The sequence below is a fragment of the Asparagus officinalis genome, chromosome 4 (assembly GCF_001876935.1).
Source record: "Asparagus officinalis chromosome 4, Aspof.V1, whole genome shotgun sequence".
NCBI lineage: Eukaryota > Viridiplantae > Streptophyta > Magnoliopsida > Asparagales > Asparagaceae > Asparagus > Asparagus officinalis.
In genome coordinates this window covers 120,738,814-120,763,110 of record NC_033797.1, presented here as the reverse complement: position 1 = coordinate 120,763,110, position 24,297 = coordinate 120,738,814, and the positions used below count along the sequence as shown (strand labels likewise).

General features: G+C 37.6%; 2 protein-coding genes across 6 annotated transcripts in view; both read left to right on the top strand.

Moving 5' to 3' along the window:
* LOC109838038 (signal peptide peptidase 1-like) overlaps nt 1-1,523 on the top strand; it is a 3,237-nt gene extending 1,714 nt beyond the window's left edge. Inside the window, exons 6-7 of the mRNA XM_020406474.1 lie at nt 877-924; nt 1,100-1,523. Coding sequence (XP_020262063.1) covers nt 877-924; nt 1,100-1,101 — 50 coding nt within the window. The 3' untranslated portion in view covers nt 1,102-1,523. The remainder of the gene's footprint in view (nt 1-876; nt 925-1,099) is intronic.
* LOC109838034 (pentatricopeptide repeat-containing protein At1g43980, mitochondrial) overlaps nt 10,158-24,297 on the top strand; it is a 50,844-nt gene continuing 36,704 nt past the window's right edge. The window contains exons 1-2 of one of the 5 annotated variants that reach the window (XM_020406458.1): nt 10,158-12,839; nt 12,939-13,059. In XM_020406458.1, the coding sequence (XP_020262047.1) occupies nt 10,304-12,226 (1,923 nt within the window). In that variant the 5' untranslated portion in view covers nt 10,158-10,303 and the 3' untranslated portion in view covers nt 12,227-12,839; nt 12,939-13,059. Of the gene's footprint in view, nt 13,060-13,475; nt 13,925-24,297 lie in introns of those variants that run through there. The other 4 variants (XM_020406459.1, XM_020406461.1, XM_020406460.1 and 1 more) reach the window with 4 other exon arrangements.

Here is a 24,297-nt window from a genome sequence, read left to right as displayed (position 1 = left end):
TCTTGTGTTTTGCTCTAAAGCCACCATAATCTATTCAGTAAGATCTGCATCTGACCCATATAGATATGGATCCGACTTGTTTAGCTCAACTTCCTATTTTTCGATAATGTTTTTCCTTTTAAAAACGTATTTTACACTCACATAACAGTAGGCCAGTAGTAGTTGGCAGCTATGTCAGAAATTGAGCTAACATATGTAGTGAAGACCTGAACCCGAGTCCTTACACAAGTCATGTTAGATAGTTTGAATATCAACTGGTTATTGATTGGGTAGAATTTGAAATCACGGGTAAGATTTTATAATCATTTCAGATGCCAATTTTGTGTAGGACAGAAGACTCGCTGAAACAAAATAATCATAAACAAGAAGGCTATATTCATCTTAAAGCGGATGTGTATGAGAGTTGTGCAAACAGTTTGGCCCATGCTTGGGACATTCTTCAGCATTTCTACTTGTTATGTTTGGTTTACTCCCAGCCTGTATGTTATAAAATCAATGCGCATGACCTTGGATGACTTAACTCTCTGATTCAGTGTCTACTTATGACAATAATTTTTTTTTTGCTAAACTTCTTTAAATTATTTACAATTGTTTGAGATTCTGGTGTTAAAAATTTCTAACTATTCAAAGACTTATAATGATATGCTTATTTGGGGTTAATATCAATTTGATGTTCCTCATTTTATGGATGCTTTTAATATTATAATTTTCCAATGGGAAAGTGGATCCGGCTGCCAATATGTCCATAAATTTAGCTAAATAACATCATTTATTTCCCCATTATTTTCACCAGTTCTTGAGTTTGGGTGGCTTTCTTCTTCCCCTATCGTTATCTCAAAATATAATGAATATTAAAGGTGAAGCAATTTGGTGCAGCGTATCTGGGTGATTTGAACTGGAATTGGGGTGAACAGATGAGTGTTTGTATGTTTTTTTTTCCATTCTTGAAAATACTTGTTTGCAAGGAGAACTACATGTTGTTAATTTTAGTTCATGCAAAAATATGCACGGAATGCTTGATTTTTTGATCCAGATAGCTATTCATAATAGTATGTTACGACTTAAATTTATGCTGAATGTATCGATGTGCTCTTTGCAGGAGCGTGAGAAAGCTTTAAATTCCTTCAAGCGAGGTTGGGCTCCAATCATGGTAGCTACATATGTGGCTGCTTGTGGTCTCGATATCCCTCACGTGGCTCACATGATCAACTTTGATCTCCCTAAAGACAGATGACTACGTGCATCGAATTGGCAGAACATGCAGAGTTGGCAAATCCGGCATAGCTACAACATTCTTCAACGATGGAAACCAATCAGTGGCCAAGTCTCTAGCTGAGCTCATGCAGGAAGCAAACCAAGAAGTCCCAGATTGGCTTGTAAAGTATGCTAAAAGATCAAGTCGAAGTGTGTTATAATTATTGATGAACATGTTTGTTATAATTATTGATCAAGTCGAAGTTTGTTATAATTATCGATGAACATGTTCATTGGTATTTTCATGGAAGGATAAGTTTATTATTGAATGGAAAGTTTTAATGGATAAGATCAAGTCAGAAGTTTGTTGCCCCGTAGGAAAAATGTGATTCCATTGTTTTAGTTGGGATACAAACAACAAACTTGGGCTCGCCAATCCCACTTTTTCAAATTGCGATACAAAAACAGGGCTCGCCCATCCCACTTTTTCTAATTGCAATACAAAAACAGACTTGAATACGCACATCCCACTTGATTAAAATATTTTAACTGATATATAAATCAAACCAGGATTTCTACTTAATTAAAAAGAAATGAAAGATATTGAACCTAAATATTTATTTTTTGGAAAGCATTATATTCTAATAATGTCTACTTAATTTGGGTGCATGTAGCGGTTGTGTGAACAAGCTTAAGACATTTTCAAAGGCAATAGCACTCAAAAAGAAAGTATGCAACTCTGATTATCAATTCAATCAAGATGATAAGCTCACAAATCAAAATAAAGGTCCTGCAAAAAAAAAAGAATCCAAAAAAAATCAAAGATACAAATGAGACTTTGAAAATGTAAAAGTTTCAAAAAAGTACCATTAAAGTTTGTTGACTTAAAAAAGATTCTAAAGACAAATGTAGCAAGTGATTCTCTTGTGGATCTTCAACAAAAAATGGGGCGGTTTAATGCAGAGAATGCTAAAGATAGCAGGTGATATTTAAAGGGAAGGACAAAGTTTAATAAGTGTATTGGAATTTATATGGGATTTTGAATTTTTCATGCGTGAATATATACATTACATATTTCAAAGGCTTAGTCAAGCTTCTAATGCCTTGAGCTTGGTTTTACATCCACATCATCAAACATTACTTTTAGGTATATTCTTGTGACAATATTTGATCGATCGATCACGTTATAGATGCAACCAATGTACTATCACCCAATCAATCACTAAATGTAATTTCATTGTTCAAATGTTGAATTTTTACCTTATATCTATATGTTTGATCCATTGCTTACATCTATATGTTAAGTCTCATTATGAATATGATAAATTTTTTTACTATCAATTCAAAGAAGATAGGATAATTAGAATAAATTAGGATAACAATATAATATTAAATAAAATTAAGGGTAATATTGACAATGGAAATGTTTTCCCGAACTCGTACTTTTAAAGATTATATAAAGAGAGTATTATATATATATAGGTAAAAGCTTATGTCAACTTAAGTGGATAGGAATGAGTCATCCACCAACTTTTTTATCCGTTGATATTCACTAGTACATTAATTACAACTTTGGCTAGGCTACTCTGGTAATCTAATCTAAGAAACTATAGAGAGGGGAGAGGACCCTGGCCGTCACCCTTTACTATAGGAAACCTAGAAAGAATCCAGATTGACCCAAAGCCCAAAAAAATAACATAGTACCATCAATTACAGAAACAATAAACCAAGCTCTCAAAAGAAAACACTATCTTCACAGTTTGTCATAACCCCAATTTGTTAGAATATCAGAATTTCTAACCTTCCAGTTGCACGTTTTAAGCAAAATATTGATGTCTTCATAAATTCTCCTAAACACCATTATCTTGTGCATCTTTTGATCATGAAATATCCTTCTATTCTTTTCCTGCCATACATGCCATACGGTTGCATTCATGGCTAATCTAGCCAATATGTAAGATTTATCTTTCAACTTGAACTTGCGTTGGATGTCCAGAGCTTCTATTCTCAGGTCCTTATTATCAGTAGCATTCAACTGCAGTTTTAGTTTGCAAAGTTTCTAGATAAAAGCTGAGAAATGGCATTGGAAAAATAGATGATCCCTAGACTCCTTCGCTACATTACAGAGTACACAAACTTCAGATGAAGATATCCCAAATTTAAGCATTCTATCTCTAGTTGCCAACCTGTCATATAAACCTTTGAGCAAGCAACAAGACATCCTAGGATTTGAAGAAGGAAACCATACCACATTGTAAAGTTCAAATATAGAATAGGAGCTTCGTACGTGATTCCAAGCCGAAGAAAAAGAAAACACCCCGTAATTGAAATATTAGCAATAGAAGGCAGTAGAGAAGTTAGGCATGGCAGCATAACATTCCATTGAAAGTTTTGTATGATGCGTGACACTGTCCAAGTACTAGTGCCTGTGTGTTGCGGGGAGAGATGATGTAGTAGATCAATAATTCTTCCTTCCTGTATCCATGGATCATACCAAAGGGAAGTTGTCTCACCATTTCCGATAGCTTTTCTAATGCAGCTCAGAGCTTTCTCTTTGGTATTAGATAAATGCTTCCAAGTTCCAGAGTCCAATATATTAGATGTAGATTCCCAAAAGTTACCTCCCTTAACATATCTGACATTCATCCAATTTGTCCAAAGCGTATTAGAAGTTAGGAGTCTCCATATCAGCTTTAAAGCTGCTGCTTGACAAAGGTCATCCAATTTCCTCAGACCAAATCCCCCTTCCTTTTTTGGCCGACAAACCTCCTTCCAGTTGATAGCATGAAGCTTCCCTATCAAAAGGAAATTTGCAAAAATAGCTTCCAAACTTTTCACAATAGATCGAGGAAAGTTATAGACAAAATACCAATAGGCAGAGGTACTAAATAGGACTGATTTAATGAGTTCCAGTCTTCCTGCAAAAGATAAGGAGTGTGTCATCCAACCCTCAATCTTATTCCTAACTTTGTCAATTAGAGGAAGAAAATCCTTCGCTTTTGGATAATTAACTGATAAAGGTAATCCCAAGTATTTCATAGGTAGATTTCCTCTTGAAATTCCCACAATAGAGCTTAAAACACCTTTATTTTTGCACCCTTTACTGAAAAATATCTTTCTCTTGCTTCTATTTATACTCAGTCTAGTATTCAATTCCATAGAGTACAACAAAGTGTTGATACCTTCAAAAGACTTTTTATTTTCTCTACAAAAGACCAACATATCATCAGCAAATAAGATATGAGAGACTTGTAGATCCTGGTGCTTTTTAAAAATTTGTATATTCCCTGAAGTAGTAGCTAGTTCCATGCCAATAGACCAATATTCCATAACTAACACAAAGATATATGGAGATAGAGGACCCCCCTGTCTTATACCCCGATTACTTTGAAAAAAACCTGAGGAGGAGCCATTTAACAGGACTGAAAAAGATGGTGTTGAAAGGCATTCCCTAATCCATTTGATCCATTTAACTGGAAAACCCATGCAGTGCATGATATAGTATACAAACTCCCTGTTGATGCTATCAAAAGCCTTGTGCAAGTCAATTTTCAAACAGGCTCTCTTCCCATGATTCTTATTGAAATCTCTAAGCAACTCATGAGCCAGTAATGAACACTCACCTATCTGTCTCCCTTTGAGAAAAGCATGTTGATTCTTAGAAATCAACTCATCCACCACCAACTTTAGCCTATTGCTCAAAATCTTAGTAATAATTTTGTAAAAGACATTGCAACAAGAAATTGGTCTATACTCATGAATGGAAGTGGCTTCTTTTGATTTTAGCACAAGTGTGAGGAATGTATGATTTATCTGTTTAAGAATTTTACCTGATGAGAAGAAAGATTTCACTGCCAAGACAACATCATCTCTGATCATGTCCCAATTTTGTTGATAAAAATATGCATTGAAACCGTCTGGTCCTGGTGCCTTATCTGGATTCATTTGGAAAAGAGCATCCTTAATCTCCTTGTAGTTAACTTCCTTAATTAACCATTGTTTAGCTGCATCTGTGAGAATCCTCTTCACTGTCAATTTAGGAAAAACATTCCAATAGGATGTTTGATTGAACAGTCCTTCATAGAAATTAGGTGCAATGAGTTTAATATGGTCAGTAGAAGAGGTATGTGAACCATCTTGGCCAATCAGTTGTCTGGTATTATTTGCAGAATTCCTATGCTTGATAGCATTATAAAAGAAAAGATTGTTTCTTTCCCCTTGCTATAGCCATAGCTGTCTACTCTTTTGCCTCATCTCCTCCTCTTCTCTACCTAGCCAACCATCAAGTTCAATACATAGAGCAGATTCTGTATCCTGTAAACCCTCATTTTCCATGTCCTGATTTAACTCTTGTTGAATTATTTCCAGCTGCTTTGATAACCTCATAATATTTGCCTTAGGGGATATAGCTGAATGTTTAGACCAGAGTTTCAGAGCTAACTTTAGCTCTTTTAGCTTAGAAACCAATATGAACATAGGGGAACCTGTAAAATGTTTGCCCCAAACATTTCTGACAACTTCCGCATAACCTTGACACTGCATCCAATAGTTAAAAAACTTGAAAGGCTTAGGCTCTGAATTTATACTGGGCATAAGATGGAGAAGAGCTGGGGTATGGTCACTTGATGAGGTACTTTTATACTCTATAAAAGCTTGAGGAAATTGATCAATCAATTTTGCATTTCCCAGACCCCTATCTAGTTTTCCATAGATTCTGCATCTACCCTGTTAATTATTATGCCATGTCCAGATTGAACCGATACTTTTGATATCAGAAAGACCGCAAAGTTGTATACAATCATTAAACTCTTGAAGCTTCTTGACAATCAGTTGAGTACCACCAATTTTTTCAGAGGTGAATCTACAAACATTAAAATCTCCCACTAGCAACCATGGCATTGTGTGATATTGACTATAGATATCTCTAATATCAGCCCATAATGATGATCTAGTTGATTCTGAATTTTCACCATAGATGACACTCAAAATTAAAGTGAAACCTCCCTTGTTTTGAAGTCTAATTGTGATTTGTTGCAAAGTGACAGAAATCACTGCACCATTCCGGATATCTGCATCCCATGCCACCCATATTCTTCCTCTACTAGAAGCAATATAATTGTTACAATATGACCAATGAGTAGATATGCATGTGGTAAGTCTGTGAGCTTTAGGTGACTTAACTTTGGTCTCTAACAATCCAACAACACTGGGCTTCAAAGATTGAATATGTCTTTTAATATCCCTTCTCCTACCCAATTTGTTCATGCCTCTAATGTTCCAAAATAACATGGTCATGAGATATTAGCTGAGGAAGCCCTTGTAACCCTCTTTGGGCCTAAAGAAGATTCTTTATTCGTTTTGACCAGGATTTTCTTCTTCATAAGCAGTTGATCTTTTTCATTTAACCAGACTGGATTATCAATAGCAATAGGGAAGTCTATACCTATCTCATTTACTTTTCCCCCACCAGATTGTAAAGTATCAATAAATGCTGTATTTATGTTTGGCCTGGTCTGATTGATTACTCTCAGTAAGAGGAACAATAGAAACTGAAGGGTCAGAGGTGCCTGAGATGTGAGCTACAATACCTCCTTTATCAATAAAGCCTGAGTTTGCAGCATCATCCTTCATAGCCTGAGACATCCTATCTGTGGTATCTGTTTTATTTGTGGAATTATCTTGCGTAGGTTGCTCCTTAGCATTTAAACATATGTTTTTAGCTTGTACTACAATACTTTGATTTACCAAATCATGATCCAAGAAATCCTCAGAATCTGAAAAAAACATCATTAATAGTAGCTTCATCATTAATAGCAGCACCATCATTTATTTGCCCCTCATTTATAATAGCAACCTCATTAATTAGATCAACATTATCTGTAGTTAATTTATCCCCAGAAAAATCAGATTTATCTGAATTGGTAGCAACAAGCTCTAGTTCGGAGATGTTGGCTAATGCATCAAAAAACCCAGTATCTTTGTTGTTATCAGCTTCATTTGAAGTTGTATTAGGGACCCATTTCTCAACTAGAACAACCGGACACTGATACTCAACATGTCCAAAATTTTGACATTTGCTACATTTAGGTGGAACTCATTCATACTCCATGGTAGTTTCTAACCATTCACCATTACCTAAATCCATCCTTACAGAATTTGGAAGCTTAGCTTTTGATGAGATTTCCACAAAACATCTAGCGTAGGCTAATCTTTCACCTGATGTTGTTGCTTGATCTATATAAAGAGGATTACCCACAAGGCTAGCAATTCGCCCAATAATATTATTAGACCATAGTTTGAGATGTAGCGATGGGAGTCTAATCCAAACTGGAACTGAGGTAAGGAGCTCTCGCTCTAATCCAATGTTCTCCGACCATTGTTTTAAAATAATCAACCTGCCATCAAACAACCAAGGCCCACCATTCAAAACCCTGTTTAACTCTTCCTTGCATCCAAATTTAAAGAAGAAGAAGCCATTCTCTCTAGAATATATATCAAGAGAGCATGTTAGTTTCCATAGGCGACCAACACAACCTTTTAGATGGGAATAGAAAGGTTTATCTGCAAGAACATAACCAATCAATGTGTTATTCCATTTGTCAACATTGAGAAGAATCTCAAATCTCGGAATAGAAGCATATAGAAGACCATTTCTGTCAATGGAGGGAGGGAAATATTTTAAGGAACAATTTTGATTTACCTCTCGACCCATTGTACAAACATCCTTCCATGATGTGGAACCAACAACTTTGAATTTCCAGTTTCCTGTCTGTTGATGCGAAGATTGATGAACTAATCCTTTTGATATTGATTGTTGAAGCCTACCAACATCCTTTTTCGGTTCATATTGATCGTTCTTACGGAGATTTCCATTATATCTAGAATCACTAGATTCTGGAAAATTATTTCGATGTCTTCTTTTACGAGAAATAACATTGATCCAATCTTGATTACCCTCCTCATAAGCGGCTAATGTTCCATTTGGATTGAAGGGAGGTCTAAGATCCTCTTGACCTGAAGAAAGAACCTTCTCCGGCTCTGGCATGGCCGAAGCCATAACGGAGAACGCCAAAATCGTCGGATCGCCCAAAATCGCCGCCGCTATATATATATATATATATATAGGAATGTGACAAAATGAGATGGTGAACTCAGATTCTTATCGTGAGCTAGCCCAATAGGCTACTCGAAACGATGTCAATCTTTTTTGCAAATTTGCCCTCATAGCCAAATATTTGCTAATGTACCCCACAAATCTCTTGCATTGTTTTTCTTTCTACTCCTCTATCACTAGTAGAAAAAACACCAATCTAGATGGAACAACCTAGACGGAAAAAATTTCCATCTAGGTTGAGTTAAACATCCTTAAGAAGTATGATGTTGCTTCTTGTCAATCTTTTTTGCAAATTTGCCCTCATAGCCAAATATTTGCTAATGTACCCCACAAATCTCTTGCATTGTTTTTCTTTCTACTCCTCTATCACTAGTAGAAAAAACACCAATCTAGATGGAACAACCTAGACGGAAAAAATTTCCATCTAGGTTGAGTTAAACATCCTTAAGAAGTATGATGTTGCTTCTTGTCCTCTCATAGGCAAATATTTGCTAATGTACCCCACAAATCTCTTGCATTGTTTTTCTTTCTACTCCGCTATTTCAAATATTTCTAATTAAGTTAATTTATAGGATTTTTTTTTTCTTGGAAACCAACTTCAGAATAGGTCTATTTTATAGGAAACACATTTTATTTTCAATTTATATGCAAATCATGTTTAAAGTGGGTTTTTGTTCTAATCAACCGCCTCCTAGCTAAATCTTCACTAAAAACCAAAAATAATCTTAATAAAAATATATGTTTAAAGTACGTGGCTTGCATCCTAACAAGACCTAAATGTTAACAAACTGAGTCATGTGTTTCGAATGTAAATCTTTTAGGGTATTTTAGATTTTTAGTAAAAATTTCGACTAGAAGACGGTTGATTGGAATAAAAACCACTTTAAATGTGGTTTACATATAAATTAAAAAAAATGAAAGATGGTTCATATAAAATGATCCTATTTTCAATGTGGTTTCTAGGAGAAAAAATCCCTAATTTATAATTACATAATTAGAGAGAGAAAGATAAGGAGAGGAGAGAGAAATATAGAGGGCAGGAGATGGTGGGGGGCCTTTCTCTTTCCATCTGTTATGAATGTATAGAATTAATTAACTTTTAAAGAGATATCAGTGACGTTAAAAAACTGAGAGGTGAAAAACCAATGCAAGACATTTTGAGGGTAATTTATCAAATACCCTAGTTTGAAGGGCCCATTTACAAATACGATTAATTTGCAAAAGGAACCACGACCAGAATTTATACAGGGTTTCGGATTTGAGTGTTATATCACCCGACCCGCTGTTACCCCTCCATCTTTGGTTTCAAATGTTGAAAGTAGGGCTGAGCATGGTTCGGTCCAAACCGAAAAAACTGACCGAACCGACCCGACCCGATCCAAAAAATCGGTTTTATGAGTAGGGCGGTTCGGGTCGGTTTGAAAATTTTTCAACCCGATCCGACCCGAACTGACCGAATATAGTGTAATACTAACCATTCTAATCTCAAACCCCACCCGATCCTTCCCCAAAGAGTTAAAGACTCAAACCCTAAACTCATTTTCTGAATCACTATGGGTTGAAAATAATATCATTATATCAGTATTTAATGCTTCATAATCTCCTACTTTGTTGATATTATTTTTTTCTTTAACACAGTTTGTTATTTGATAAGAAATTTGATGAAATTAGAACCGAACAAACCGAACCGAACCGCACCGAACCGACTTGCAACAGTTCAGTTCGGTTTTGAATTATAAGCGGTTCGGTTCGGTTGTTTAAATTTTGGTAAAAACCGAACCGAACCGACCGTTGCACACCCCTAGCTGAAAGGAGTGAGCCTCCTCAATGCCGACGCAAAATACATTCATAAAAATTAAGTCCCCTTTTCTCTTCTTACCAAATAATATCAAGATTTTAGGCAAGAACAAACCCGGAAAAGAATCCCTCGAACGAATTATACAGTTCAAATCAAATGGGTTCTCAAACTCAAACAATGCTCTTGCTTCAACCCAAATGATCAAATCGCATCACACCATTAACCAAAGCAAGCACACTCTAACCCCTCTCACTTCTCTCATTGATCACTGCCTCTCCTTCAACTACTCTCCCTTTCTCGCCGAAGCGATCCATGCCCTCTCCCTTAAACTCGGCCTAAACCGCAACACTTTCATCGCTAACCGCCTTTTGAACCTCTACTCTCACCTTAGCCTTACCAGCTCCACTCTCCGACTCTTTGAAGAAATACCCACCAAGAACACCTTCACCTATAATATTCTCCTTTCTGGGTTTCTTAAATCAGGCCGAATTGTTAATGCCCGCCACCTGTTTGCTGGAATGCCCGAGAGAGATTCTGTCACTTGGAACACAATGATTTCAGGCTATGCTTCTATGGGTATTGTTGATGAGGCATTTGGGGCCCTTTATCGGATGCAAGAGAGCGGAACTAGACCCACTGGGTTCACGTTTTCGATTGCTGCGTGTTGTGTGACTAATGTGTGGCTAGCGAAACAAGTACATGCTAATGCTTTTAGGAACGGGTTTCATTTTTTGGATACAGTGATTGCTAATTCTTTTATTAGCATGTATGGAGATGTTGGACTCGTCGAGTATGCTTGTACTGTGTTTAGGGTTATGGGGAACCGAGATCTAGTTTCTTGGAATACTATGATGTCCGTTTTTGGTGACCATGGCCAATGTGATCGAGCTCTGGGGTGTTTGAGGGAAATGAGGGCTTACGGGTTATCGTTGGATGCTTTTACAATCTCAACGGCGATTAGTGTTTGTGCTGACAATGGTGATTTGCCTAAGGGTGAGCAATTATTGGCTCATTGCTTCAAGATCGGTTGCATTTCGAATTCTATTGTTTCTAGTGCTATTATTGACATGTATTCCAATTGTGGCAGACTGGACGATTCCATTCGGCTCTTTCAAGAGATGGAGATGTGGGATTCGGCCCTCTGCAACTCCATGGCATCAGCTTATGCTCAAAATTGGCTTGTCAGTGAAGCTCTGAAGCTATTTGTGGTGGTAATTAGGGTAGGAATTATGCCGACAGAGTTCACATTTGCCAGCATTCTGAGCTCCAGTTCATGTTTCGGTTTAACTGAGCAGGGCACACAAATTCACTGTTGGGTTGTTAAGTTGAATCATGAGACAGACAGGATAGTTGCAAGTGCTCTTGTTGACATGTACACAAAGTTGGGTGCGATAGAATCTGCAATGAGAATCTTCTTTTCAATGGCCACAAAAGACTTGATCTCTTGTAACACCATGATACTGGGCTTAGCTCGGAATGGTCAAGCGATGCTGGCTCTAAGAATATTTGAGCAAATGCTCGTAAAAGGTCTCCAACCTGATCGAATAACTTTGATTGGTGTTTTAACTGCTTGTGGCTATGGAGGCATGATAACTGAAGGAAAGAATTTATTTTTATCAATGAAAGAGAAGTATGGAATTGCTTGTAGCCTTGAGCATTATGCATGTATAATTGACATGATGACTAGAGCAGGGAGTCTGAGAGAAGCAATGGAGATTATAGAGACTATGCCACACAAACCTACTTTATTCATTTGGAATTTGCTTCTAGAAGCTTGCAGGATACATGGAGATATGAAATTTGCAGAAATTGTTGCAGAGAAGGTAATGGAACTGAAACCTTATTTCCCACTCCCTTATACCGTCCTGGGTCAGATGTATGGTATGAGAGGAAAGTGGGAGAGCGTGGCTAGAGTTCAGAAGGCAATGGCTGAGAGAGGAGTAAAGAAGGTCAGTGGATGTAGTTGGATCGGTGTACGAGATTGTATCTTTGTTTTTGAATCTGATAGCATATTGCATCATGGAGGAGAAGCTACTTACTCTTTATTGCGTTTATTGGTTTGGGAGATGAAGGAAGAGGGATATGTTCCCGAACAACATTCAGAATTTGAGTATGGATGATAGAGAAGATTAATAAAAGGATAATAGTGTTTAGTTTTCTATGGTTTATTGAATGTGGTTACAATGAAACTAAGTACAGAATGCTCCGACATTTTTACCACAACCATATAAAGGAAGTCTTACCTTATGCGATTAAGAGCAGAAATTATTGGTCCCAAAGTGGAAGTATTCCTGCTCCTTTGGAAATCTACCTTATGTTCCTAAGAGCAGAAATTGCTAACTGTATTGTTGACTTACACACTTCACAAGGTCTTTTGCTGCCTGTCATGGAGAAAGTCAGCTTATATTATCAACATAGAGCATGTAGAAAGATAGTTCTTTTGCTGAATAGACCATTTCTGCAAAATACCAAATATACAGTGTTAAGAGTGATCTGAGAGAAAATTTGCACGTTATATATCTCTTGGTGACAATATATGATCTCTCACCTGATCGAATGTTGATGGAAGGTCTGAAGGCGAAATTATGCCAATTTGCTTTCAGAAGTACCTTAATAAAGAGAAAACTGGAACTAAATGTGGAGGAGGATTCCATCCAGGCAAATAATGGTTATTAATGCTCAGGTTGTTTGGGAAAATTATCGCGTCTTTTTGAAGGTAGTTTTGAGAGAATGGTAAGCCAAATGTCATCTCAGGTTGTACCTGTTAGTTCACCTGCAATTGGTTATTTTCTGCAGCTCCTATGTTAATTAAGCTTCTGCCTGTTGTGGCAGACTTAGTGAGAAGATTGTCTCTGTCAGTTATCCCCATGGTTAAGATCATGTTGGCAAGTAAGGACTCCGATGGACTTTACCTTGTAGAACAGGAGATACCATATATGAGGGCACCCAATTGGTAAGAGGAATAATTCCTACTTATTCACCATCTCTTGGCTTTCCTAATATTGTTAGAAAATGATACTGGACTTGGAAATTGAAATGTTCACCTTGAGCTGCATATCATGCGATTACATTCACTTTGACATTCTCGTTTGCGACAAATTTTGTTAATAAGAGGTTCTGCTCAACATTTTAAAATACAGCTGTCTTAATATTTATGCTGAGCTTTGTCTGCATTAGGTCCATAGTCCGTAGAGTTCACATTGGGTTTCTATCTTTTTATTTCTTTAGAATTATGGCTTTTCGTTCAACATGGCCATCAAGATGGTTGTAAACTTATCTTACATTTCTGTCAAAGAAACTATCATAGGTATCACTGATCCATTGCATTGAGAGCAATAGTTTTGATTTTTGGGTTTTATGCCTTTTAAGTTACGCAGATCATAATTGGCGGTATCAGGTACCCTGCGCTTATATAGGGATCTGAATTTCTTCAGGCATCATTTGGTCAACTCATTCTTCCCTCAATACTTCATCACCGCATGCTGCCTGTAAGCACTCCGTATCTGAAACAACAGCAGTCTTATCTCTACGAAAAATACGTGAATAGACTTTACACCATTTTTTCCCCAGTTGTAAGAAGAGGTGACTATTTGTTCCTGCATGATTAAGGCGGACTCTCCTCCACAGGGAAGAAGTTCTGTCTATACATATTTGCTACTCTCCAGGTTCATCTTCAGACAGGTCCTGTTGCTGCCACGAATGACTTCATTTTAACAAATCTGCATTTAGATAATCACCTCATGTTTGATAATTTAAACTTAAATTCTCTCCACATTGCATTATAATCAGCATATGGAACTTCTCATCACCCATCAAGTTGTGATCAGGTTAATGTGCATGAAAGATGCCTTGCGCACATCGACTTAGCAGTTCACAAGAAATTCTGTGTTTTATTCTAGTTTCCTTTTCTTGTTAGAAATTCTGCCAATTTAGAGTGTTTGTAAATTCACATATTCTATTATTCAAATATTCCATGATTGCCTAAATCACACTAAACCCACAATAACTTTCGGAGAAAACCCCCAAAAGTTAACACCATTACATTTGACGCGGCACATGCGACCCATGTGACTTAAAAAGATCAAAATAGCCCTAAAATTATTAAAAAACCCATTTAGGACCTTTTTTATATTTTCAATCCTAATAATAGAAATATCTCATTTTTCGTGATTCGTTTCCTCTGCTAGTGTTTTTTTTTTTAAAATTAACTCTTTAGTATCATTCAGCAAAAGAAGAAAAGAAATAAATGCTAGTCTTTTAAATAAAGTTCATTAGTCTTAATCCCAGCACAACATCGCAATAATGCCAAAAATTTTCAATATGTTGCTTTCTGTAATCAATTAGATTTTCAAATCTGAGATAATCAATATGCAAAATCTTAGATGGAGTATTATTACGTCCAAATCGTCTGTTCACAATTAAGAACATAACTTGAACGTCCATGTCCGGTCTAACTCACAATAAATAAATCCTGTAAGGTGGTGGATAATCCTTTTCCTCCAAATATGACACAAATATCTAAACTTCTAGGCATAGTACATATCCGGTTATTGCCTGAAATGCTCTTAATTATGAAAATAGACCTGTATTCTCATTGGCCTAGCTTAGAGCAAGTGCAGCACCTCCCAAGGAGGCTCTTAAGAGTGACGTGACAAGAAAAAGCTCCCAACATGCTCCAACAAGCTCCCAACGAGACTCCTAAGTCCTAGTTGGCGGTGGGGTCCACCATGGAGCTCCTAAGAGCTCCACAAAATTGTGGAGCACTTGGGAGCTCCTAAGGGGTGGGGACCCACTAAAAAATATTTTTTATTAGATTTATTATTTTAAAATATATTTATAAAATGTTAGAGGTAGAATAATGGATTTTTTAAATAATATTTAAGCTCCTAATTGGGAGTTTGTTGGAAATTTTGTGCTAGTAGGAAGCTTCTAAGTGGGCCCCATGCTTGAGAGCACTCCAATAAAAGCTCCCTACTAGGAGCTTGCTGCCCTTGCCCTTAGTCTAAGTTCAGTCTTGAACCATGTTGCAGTCTTCAATTAGCATTTTACTTGTGTCCTTCATTAGAAAATTTCTACAATTTCATTTCTATTCATGCGCATATTATTAAAACCTCATTTGAAATTAGGTTTTTTAAGATATTGGTCACCAAAATCTCATATTTTTTAAAGAAGTCCCCCAAAAATTGATATTATAAAATAAGTCCCTAAAAATCCATTGGTTACCACAAATTAGTCCCTTGAGTTCTGATCCACTAGTTTAACCGTAAAATAAAGTATTGGGATGAGTTTTCTATTATTCCGTTTTATCCTTCTGTCAATATCCCTTCACTCGACCCTGTAGTGGCTTAGGCCGACCCCCCCCCGCCCCCCCAACGCTCCGCCGCAAGCAAAAAAGGACCCTACACAAACAAATGAAATCTAACAGTGAAGGCAATGGTTTTTTGTAGACACATTAAAAACTGCACATTGGACACAAAATCTCCAGCATACTTTAATGGATTTAGAAGAAGTTGCCTTAGTGATCATTAGAAGGGTAGGGTTCAAGACTGTAGTTTAATGGCAAAACAGAAAACTACTATTATGTGGTTAAACTAACAGATATAAACTAAAGGGACTAAGGGCCTATTTGGCTTGGTAAAAGTACTGTAAGTAGGAAATAGATCAAAGAAATAACTTTTAAATTTATGAAGTATAAAGTAAAGGAAGTAATACTTTTTTATTTGTTTCATATATTTTTTGAAGTAGTGGAAATAGTACTTCTTATTCTTTATTCTCTTTTTTTGTTTCGATAGCAACGAAAAGTTGTTAGGGAGTAACTAATAAAAGAAATATTAATAAAAAAATTATTATTTTCTTAATTAATGCACATTTCACTTACTTCTGAGCCTTAAGAGGCAGAAAAATATTTAGGAAGTAGGGATGACACGTAAGCGCCACATTAGTGTTTAAGGAAGTACTGAAAGTAAGTTTTTCAGATAAACAAACATGTTTTTTTTTGCTCGGAAGTAGCAGAAATATCATCTGCTTCCTTTATTTTAGCTACTTCATAGTTAGTTCTGTGCAAACAAACATGACCTAATCTGAGGCAACCAATGATTAATTTTGGGTGACTATTTTATTACATCATTGCATATTTACATGACCAGGTTAGCTTTTTGGTCCTGGGTTCTGCTCTCAACTCTGAACAACAAATTATGGATTTTGATTTAGATAGTCAGATGATGAAGATCTCTTGATAGGTGTTAGCTTTCAGTATCTCCCAATGCGAAGGCGGAAAGCAAGTCCATAGTTGGCCTTCCCTTTAAAAGGACCCAACAAATATATCTTCCGTCTTGTTTTACTAATAATAATAGGCTGGGAAATGCTGGGTATCTATTGCAACCTACTTGGGGAAATAATATGGTATAAGTAGCATTCTGGAAACAGGTTGTTCAACTTGATATGATAACAGAGGCTAATCAATAATATGAATCAGAATTCAATTGACAAAGCTGAGCACACGTGTAGTATGATCGAGTATGGAAGTATGATGTTGCTTCTTGTTCTGCTAAAGAGAAACTGCTGAAAGTTATATATGACTAGTTGTTTTTGTGTTTGTATTGGTAAATTTGATAGTTAATAGATATTTGGTGTATATAAGGACCTATGAGACAGTAACCTTAACATTAATGATTGGTCACGCTGGATTAAATAGGACATGTGACGCAAGACAGGATAAAGGAAAACACTAATGCCAAATGAATCAAGCATCTGTGTAATCAAGCAATCACACGGATGCTAACCTAGAAAGCAACTAAGTGCATGAAACTAGTCATGTATGTAAAAGTCTAATAGGATCCTAAGTATGGATGCAATCCAATTATATGCATGCAATGATCATTTAAACAAGATCCACAAATAGAGAACAATAACCAATGATATTCATAAATTGACTACAAGTTCTTTAGCGTTACAGAGGCAAGGTTTGGATATGCGAATATGCGATTATGATTAGAGATCACCTAAGGATGTAAGGAACTCACACCAAATCGTATAAGATCCGAATCAGAATTCAGTCGAAAGGCTCTGTTACAAACTTGGTGAACTGTTCCACGAGTTTGAGGAACCAACAAGGTCTCAACAACTTAGATCTGAGTTTATCACGCACTCTGTGGAGATACTGTTCATGTGAACAGTGATCGGCGGCCATTGACAGTGATTGACGGTTGATGAAGATGTGAGAATTGCGCGGTAGTATCGGTGCAGAGCGTGAACAGTACCAGACTTACTATTCACGTGAACAGTATGGCGAGGTCTTGAAAGGAGATATGGTTTGTTTGAGTGGAGGATTGGATATGGGTTGAGGATATGATGGGAGGCTGTGATTTGATCAAAATAATTAAAATAAAATGGGCTTCACACCCAGGCTTCACACCCTCAAAGCAATTCACATGCTAATATAAAACCCAGAATTATCATATCAAAACAGTCTGCCCTTACTGAGGCCTTTTACATCATTATTTATAACCATAACAGAATCAAATTAAATCCCTAAATCACGTTCAGATCTTAGAAAAAATAGAACTAATATAAAATCATATCAATTAAAATCTCTGAGATCATGACGAATATTTCCAGAATCAATCAATATCCTCCAAATCCAATCACTTGTTTCTTTCTCCTGGAATATGCTCTCCATGGATTCCCATCAACTCTCACTGGCTTTGAAACATTCGCCTCTGGTTAATGACGGCGATGATAAGTGTATAGTGCATCCGGATTGAGCTGCTCAATCTCCTCAGTCTGTAGCCAAGTGCAATCTGAATCAGGTCGCCCACGCCATCGGACTGGATATCTCTGAAAACCGCCATCTGCTGTCGAAACAATCTTATCCTGTAAAATATCCTCGATCTCCTCTGGTGGACGTCTCTTTAGGTACTGTGACGCCCCTGGGTTCACACAAGGCTGCAGTCCAAGGTGAAACCAAGAATATCAAACCTGCCATGCACCACACCGTACAATAACATGTTTCACCATCACAATTACTATCTCTCTAGTAGAGTCAATAAAAAGTGTAGGTACAAAAGCAAGTAGAAGATAATATAGAAATCAACAAATAAAATATTAGAGATCAGATTAATATTCCATCATCTAGCAAATGTCTGAAATAAATAAACTGAAGTACTCAACAAGTCTCAAAAACAAAAAAAATATCTAACAAGAGGAAATAAGGCACACACCCTTTACAACTTCTAGAATAAAACTCTCAAATGTCTAAACAAAAGTCTACAATGAAGCTCAAAAGAAAAATATAACTAAATAGACAGCTAAAACTAAAATGCATCGTCATCAACCTACGACTCTCCGGGCTCTTGGCTCGTTACCTGAAAGGGGAAGGGACAACGAGCGTCAAAGCGCTAGCGAGCAACATCACAACCAACCCCAAGGAAAAAGGGCTCGTTGTATACAGAAAATACAGTTAACACAATAATATAAAATCATTTATCCTAACAATAATGGGTTTTAGTACTTAGGAAATTACAACACGAGCATAGGTACGTCGAGCGAAATAATCCAAATAAGGAAAACCTCATATATATACCTTGTATCTCAAATTGTAAGTCCCTAAGTACCAAACCCGGAGTCTAATACATGAACAATAAAGAAAAGAAAACGAACCCATCTCTACCGATAAACATAGTCATGTCAAAGCCACAATAAGTGTCACGTCCAGCCTAGGTAGCTATCATGTCCCAACTTCATAAATATGTCGTGCTCCAAACTTGGTTATGTATCATGCTCAAGGTTTAGCAAATGTCCAACACATGGACTAAATGATATGCATGTCCAACACATGGACTGAAATGATAAGTGTCCAACACATGAACTAATAGTAATGTATGTCCAACACATGGACTATAAGTAAAGAGGTGCAACTGCCAAAGGTATATGCGGAAAGATATACATGTCCTAAACTCGTACGCGTCTCGATGTACAGGTCTAAACATATGTCAAAAGTCAACTCACATGTACTAATAAATCACTAACATTGTAAACTAGTGTCAAATAATCTAGGCGACCCCGAAAAGCAACTCAAACAAATCAAGAATCTTTAAACACCTCATCAGTCGACTCATGTGTCGACTGATGCAATTAGTCGACTCATTGGTCGATTGATAAGATCAGGCAGAACAGCCTCAGCTCACCGGTCGACTGATCGGTTGACTGAGGAACTGAGAAAACAAAATCAGCCCGTCAGTCGACTGATCAGTCGACTGATAGCTGGAAAAATTCATCCCGTCGGTCGACTGATCAGTCGACCGAACGGCTGCAGAAACCTGTTTGTGCAGTGATTATTTGCAATTCTATTTATCTAAAATCATCATCATGAATCCCAAGCATAAAGATACTGATTTTAACATATATGTACTAAACTGAAACGAAAATTTCACATGTAAATACATAAACAAAACCCTAAACATATGCATTCATGCTTTAAAAACGTTTTGAAAACAAAACTCGTGTTTAATCTCTCATTAAAACATTACAGATCTAGATTTTTGATTCACAAAACGTTGGTGAGTTTTTTAACATTCTGAAATAACATATCTTCACATTATATGCTATAAAAATCAAACCTTTGTAGACAAAATACGTTTTTGGCTCATCAAAACTCATAAAAAATCATTTGAAAACGTTTAGAAATATGGGACAAGGTTGGGCGAGATGTTACTCGCCTTAGGAGTGATGAAAAGCTTCTGGATCTGCGAGAGAGTGGTTCCCCTTTGCTGCAACGTGCGAAACCCGTTGAAAACCCTCCGAGTTCTCCCCAAAAATCACCAAGAACGAACCTAGGGTTTGAGAGAGGAGAGAGGGGGCTAGGGTTTCTCAGATCTGATGATGAGAGGGGGTGTTTTCGGGTAGGAGAGATCATATATGAACAACCAGACCCGACCCAAAACCCGAACCAATCAAAACAGACTCGAAACCTGGAAAAACTGGAAAACAGCCTGTCAGTCGACTGATCGGTCGACTGAGCTCGTCAGTCGACTGATCGGTCGACTGATCTGGCAGTTTCCTGTTTCGTGCATGTTTTGCTTATTTGCAAAACCAACGCACAAAACTCTATATATATACACTCATATCATCTCAAATAACTTGTTATCATGTCCATCTATGACCTCAAGCTATTTATCACAATAATTCACATATATGCATAACAAAAAAAATATGGGGTTTTACAGCTACATAGGTGGTGGAGCTAGAATTTGCTGTGATACTGCAGAATCTAAGGGTGTAAGCTATGGGATTGTTGTCGGATAGTCCACAGGTTCATTCCTTGAAGTTGAAAACCAGTCTGATTCCAAAATCTCGCGAGATGACCAACTCGTATGCATTAGAGCCAATCTTCCTCAGATCTCGAAACGGACATGTACGTCGGGCATGAAGTTTCCCCACAACTCTCCTAGGGAACCTCTCAGGTCGAACCCTAAACATGACCATATCTCCAACCGAAAACTCCTGCAATCGTCTATGAGAATCTGCAGAAAACTTATAATTATCATTGTTTATTGCTATCTACCCGCGAATCTCATTATGCAAATCATGCAAATGTTGTGCAAAGGACTCGGTTGAAGCACTGGGTCTAGCTCCTAATGGCACCGGTAGAAGGTCTATAGGTTTCCTAAGCCGACAACCCGTAACAATCTCAAATTGACTCAACCCAATAGACCTATTCACCGAACTATTATATGCAAACTCTACCATAGGCAACACCAAATCCTACCCAGACACACGATATCTAACTAAACTTCGTAACAAGTCTCCTAGACTATAGTTCACCACGTCAGTCTAACCATCAGTCTGGGGATGATAAGCCGTCAAAAACTGGAATGAAATAATGAGTTTCTTCCAGAGTGTCCTCCAGAAGTGACTAGTGAACCTCACATCTCTATCTGAAACGATAGCCTTAGGAAGACCGTGTAATCGAACTAGCTCTTTAAGAAAGAGGTGTGCAACATGGGAAGCATCTGTAGTTTTGTTGTAGGGAATGAAATGTGCCATCTTCGAAAAGCGATCCACTATAACCAATATCGAATCGTGCTTCCTAAACGTGCGAGGGGGACCTAAGACGAAGTCCATGGTAACATCCTGCCATGGAGAAAAAAGTATAGGTAAAGGAGTGTATAAACTTGTGTTATGCTTGTTGGATAGCATGTTCCTAATATGTTTCCTAATTTATTTTGGTAACAGGTTATTGGGATTCCTAATCTGTTTTGGTAATAGGATTCCAAATCTATTTTGGTAACAGATTATTAGGAATCCTAATCTGTTTTGTTTTTGGTTTAGAATTCCTAGTATGTTTTTGATTTTAGGATTTCTATATATATGGAACGATTGGAAGAGAGAATTGAGCAGCGAATTGAGGATATTTGGAGCACAAAAAGTGGTATTTTCTAAGCTATTGGTTAGGGTTTTATTTGGAGAGAATTAGAGATTTGTTGGTGAGATTAATTAGTGAGTTCGAGTAATTTGTAATCTCAGTTTGTACTCTTCTTCTCTATTAGTGAAAATCCTATCCCTTTCTTGCCCCGTGGACGTAGGCAACTTGCCGAACCACGTTAAAATTGGTTGTTTGTGTTTGTGACGTTATTTTGATTGTGTTCGGCCTTCTCTCGGCGTTTGTTTGATTTGGTCTCTCGAAGAATCTCGGTTTGGTTTTGGCTTCCACCGCGCACAACAAGTGGTAACAGAGCTCGGGCTATGCTTGGGCTATTTGGAGGAGTAGATCGTTTTGGAGGCTCGTCTAGGGCTTCGTTTGGTGATAAATATGAGATCTTTTTGGTAAAGACTCTATCTTTTTTAATTTTGGATCTATTCTTCGTTTGTTCCGCTTTGATTTGTTAGTGCTTTGAGAAAGATGGTCGAGAAAGAAGGAGTTGTGGAGAATACTTCCGGAGTGAAGACCGTCCAAAGTTTGAATATCCACTCTATGAAAATAGATGTGGAGAAGTTTAATGATAAAATAATTTTGGTCTTTGAAGATGTGAAGTCTTGGATGCACTCAACGCGCAAAATTTAGAAGACACATTGGAGTTGGACGGGAAACGACATTGAGGAGAAGGTTTGGAAGAAGATGAATCGAATGGCGTATGGTATAATTAGATCTTGTTTAACTCAAGATTTAAAATATGATGTGATCAATAAGACTTCGGCTAAGAAGATTTGGGAGAACCTAGAGGGTAAGTATTTGACAAAGAGTGTAGAAAATTGCTTGCATTTGAAGAGGAGGCTTTATCGCTTCCAATTGAAGAAAGGAACCTCCATTGGTGATCACATGAACCACTACACAAATCTTCTTGCGGATTTGGCGAATGTAGATGTGATGCTTGACGATGAGGACAAGACGTTGTTATTGTTAAGTTCGTTGCCCGACGATGAATATAAGACCTTCGTTCTTACTCTTATTAATGGGAAGACATCTCTTTCGTATAGTGAGGTCACAGCTACACTTGTGAATTATCAGATTCGAAAAAAGGATAAGGAGACTCAGTTGAGCCGCTAGCAGGGGCATTGGTCAAGCAAAAAGTCCAAACCGAAATAGGAAGTTGCAGTCTAGAGGGGCACATCCTGGAGTTCGTAGGAATCAGTGTGCCTTTTGTTAAGAGGATGGACATTGGAAAGTCGAATGCCCAAAGTTGGTTGATCGAGTTGGGAAGAATAATGGGAAAGCTATTCAAGCTTCAGAGATGAATGTTGCCAAAGCTAGTGGCAACAATTCAGATTCGGATTCTTCAGACTATTCGTGCCCAGCACTACCCTCAGTTTGTGTTGCCGATTCCACTGAGTGGATGTTGGATTCGAATGCTTCTTACCACATTTGCCATAGGAAGGATTAGTTCTCTAGCTTTCAGGAGTTATAAAGAGTGTCATGCTCATGGGAAATGATCATGAATGCCCTATTAGTGGTATCGGTACCGTTCGTATTAGGATGAGTGACGAGGTGATTCGGGAGTTGGAGGAAGTGAGGTTTGTTCCTCATTTGAAGAAGAACATCATTTCATTTGGAGTTTTGGAGGCATCAGGCTATAGAGTGACCTTGGTGGATGCACGTTTGAAGGTCACATTGGGGTCCATGATTGTGATGAAGGGCGTCAGAAAGAAGAATTTGTACTATTTGCTCGGAAGCACAGTGATTGATAGAGAGCTGACGACTTCTTTAGATTTGGCTAGACTGTGGCATTTGTTAGGGCTGGGATATTTGTTTATTAGTGCCGTGCATGGTTTGTTAAGGAGTGCTTTGACCTGCAGATTGAAGTTCTTTGAGCACATTGGTATGAGCAAGGAGACCGAGGTGGATTTTGGCACTTCTATCTATCGATCGAGGGGTCTTTTAGGTGGTGTTCATTCAGGCATTTGGGGGTTTTCCAAGGAGGCATAATTGGGAGGTAAACGGTATTTAGTTTTCGTTGTTGGGGACCGTTCTAGGTATTTGTGGGTTATACCGTTGGTATGAAGTTCTAGAAGTCAACATCATATGGAGGAAGTGTATTGGCAGAAAGGTAACACGTTGTTCTGATTTTGGTAGGGGTCCTTTCTTATGTTTGTACCGAGCTCATGGCAGTTTGAGACACTTCATTGAAGGGGAAACATTGGGGCGACGAGATGAGATTGTAGTTTTGACGGGTCGTTCCTTATTGAAGGAGGATCAGCATTTGATGTCGAGCATTGGTTTTGGTGTTCGGGCTTCGACATGTTTGAGTCATCTTAGTCATAGGTTGCCGACTGCTGTGTTTGGAGATTTTGGATCTGGTGGAGCTGCTTCAGATTTTGGGTTGCGTTGGATGTTTGGTTGCCTATCATTTGGTCACATCAAGGATGTGAGATTTAATCCGATAGCACATTTGGGATTTAGAGGCTCGTTTGGTTATCAATTGGGAGACTCTGATTTTGTTCTTGGCATGTATGTCACATTTGACTCTCGACAGGTGGAGAGTGTTGATTAGATCATTGGGATATCACAGCGGGTGGAGGGTGATGCTACTTCACATTGGGTGGAGATTACTCTACATATTCCAGATCATACTGTATCATTTGGGATTCCAGTTGAAGTGACACAGTTTGGAGATCATTTGGATTTGGATGCAGATGATGAGTTGGTTTTAGATTCGAATGCAACTAGTGGACAGAGTTTGTATTTGGTTATGTCCAT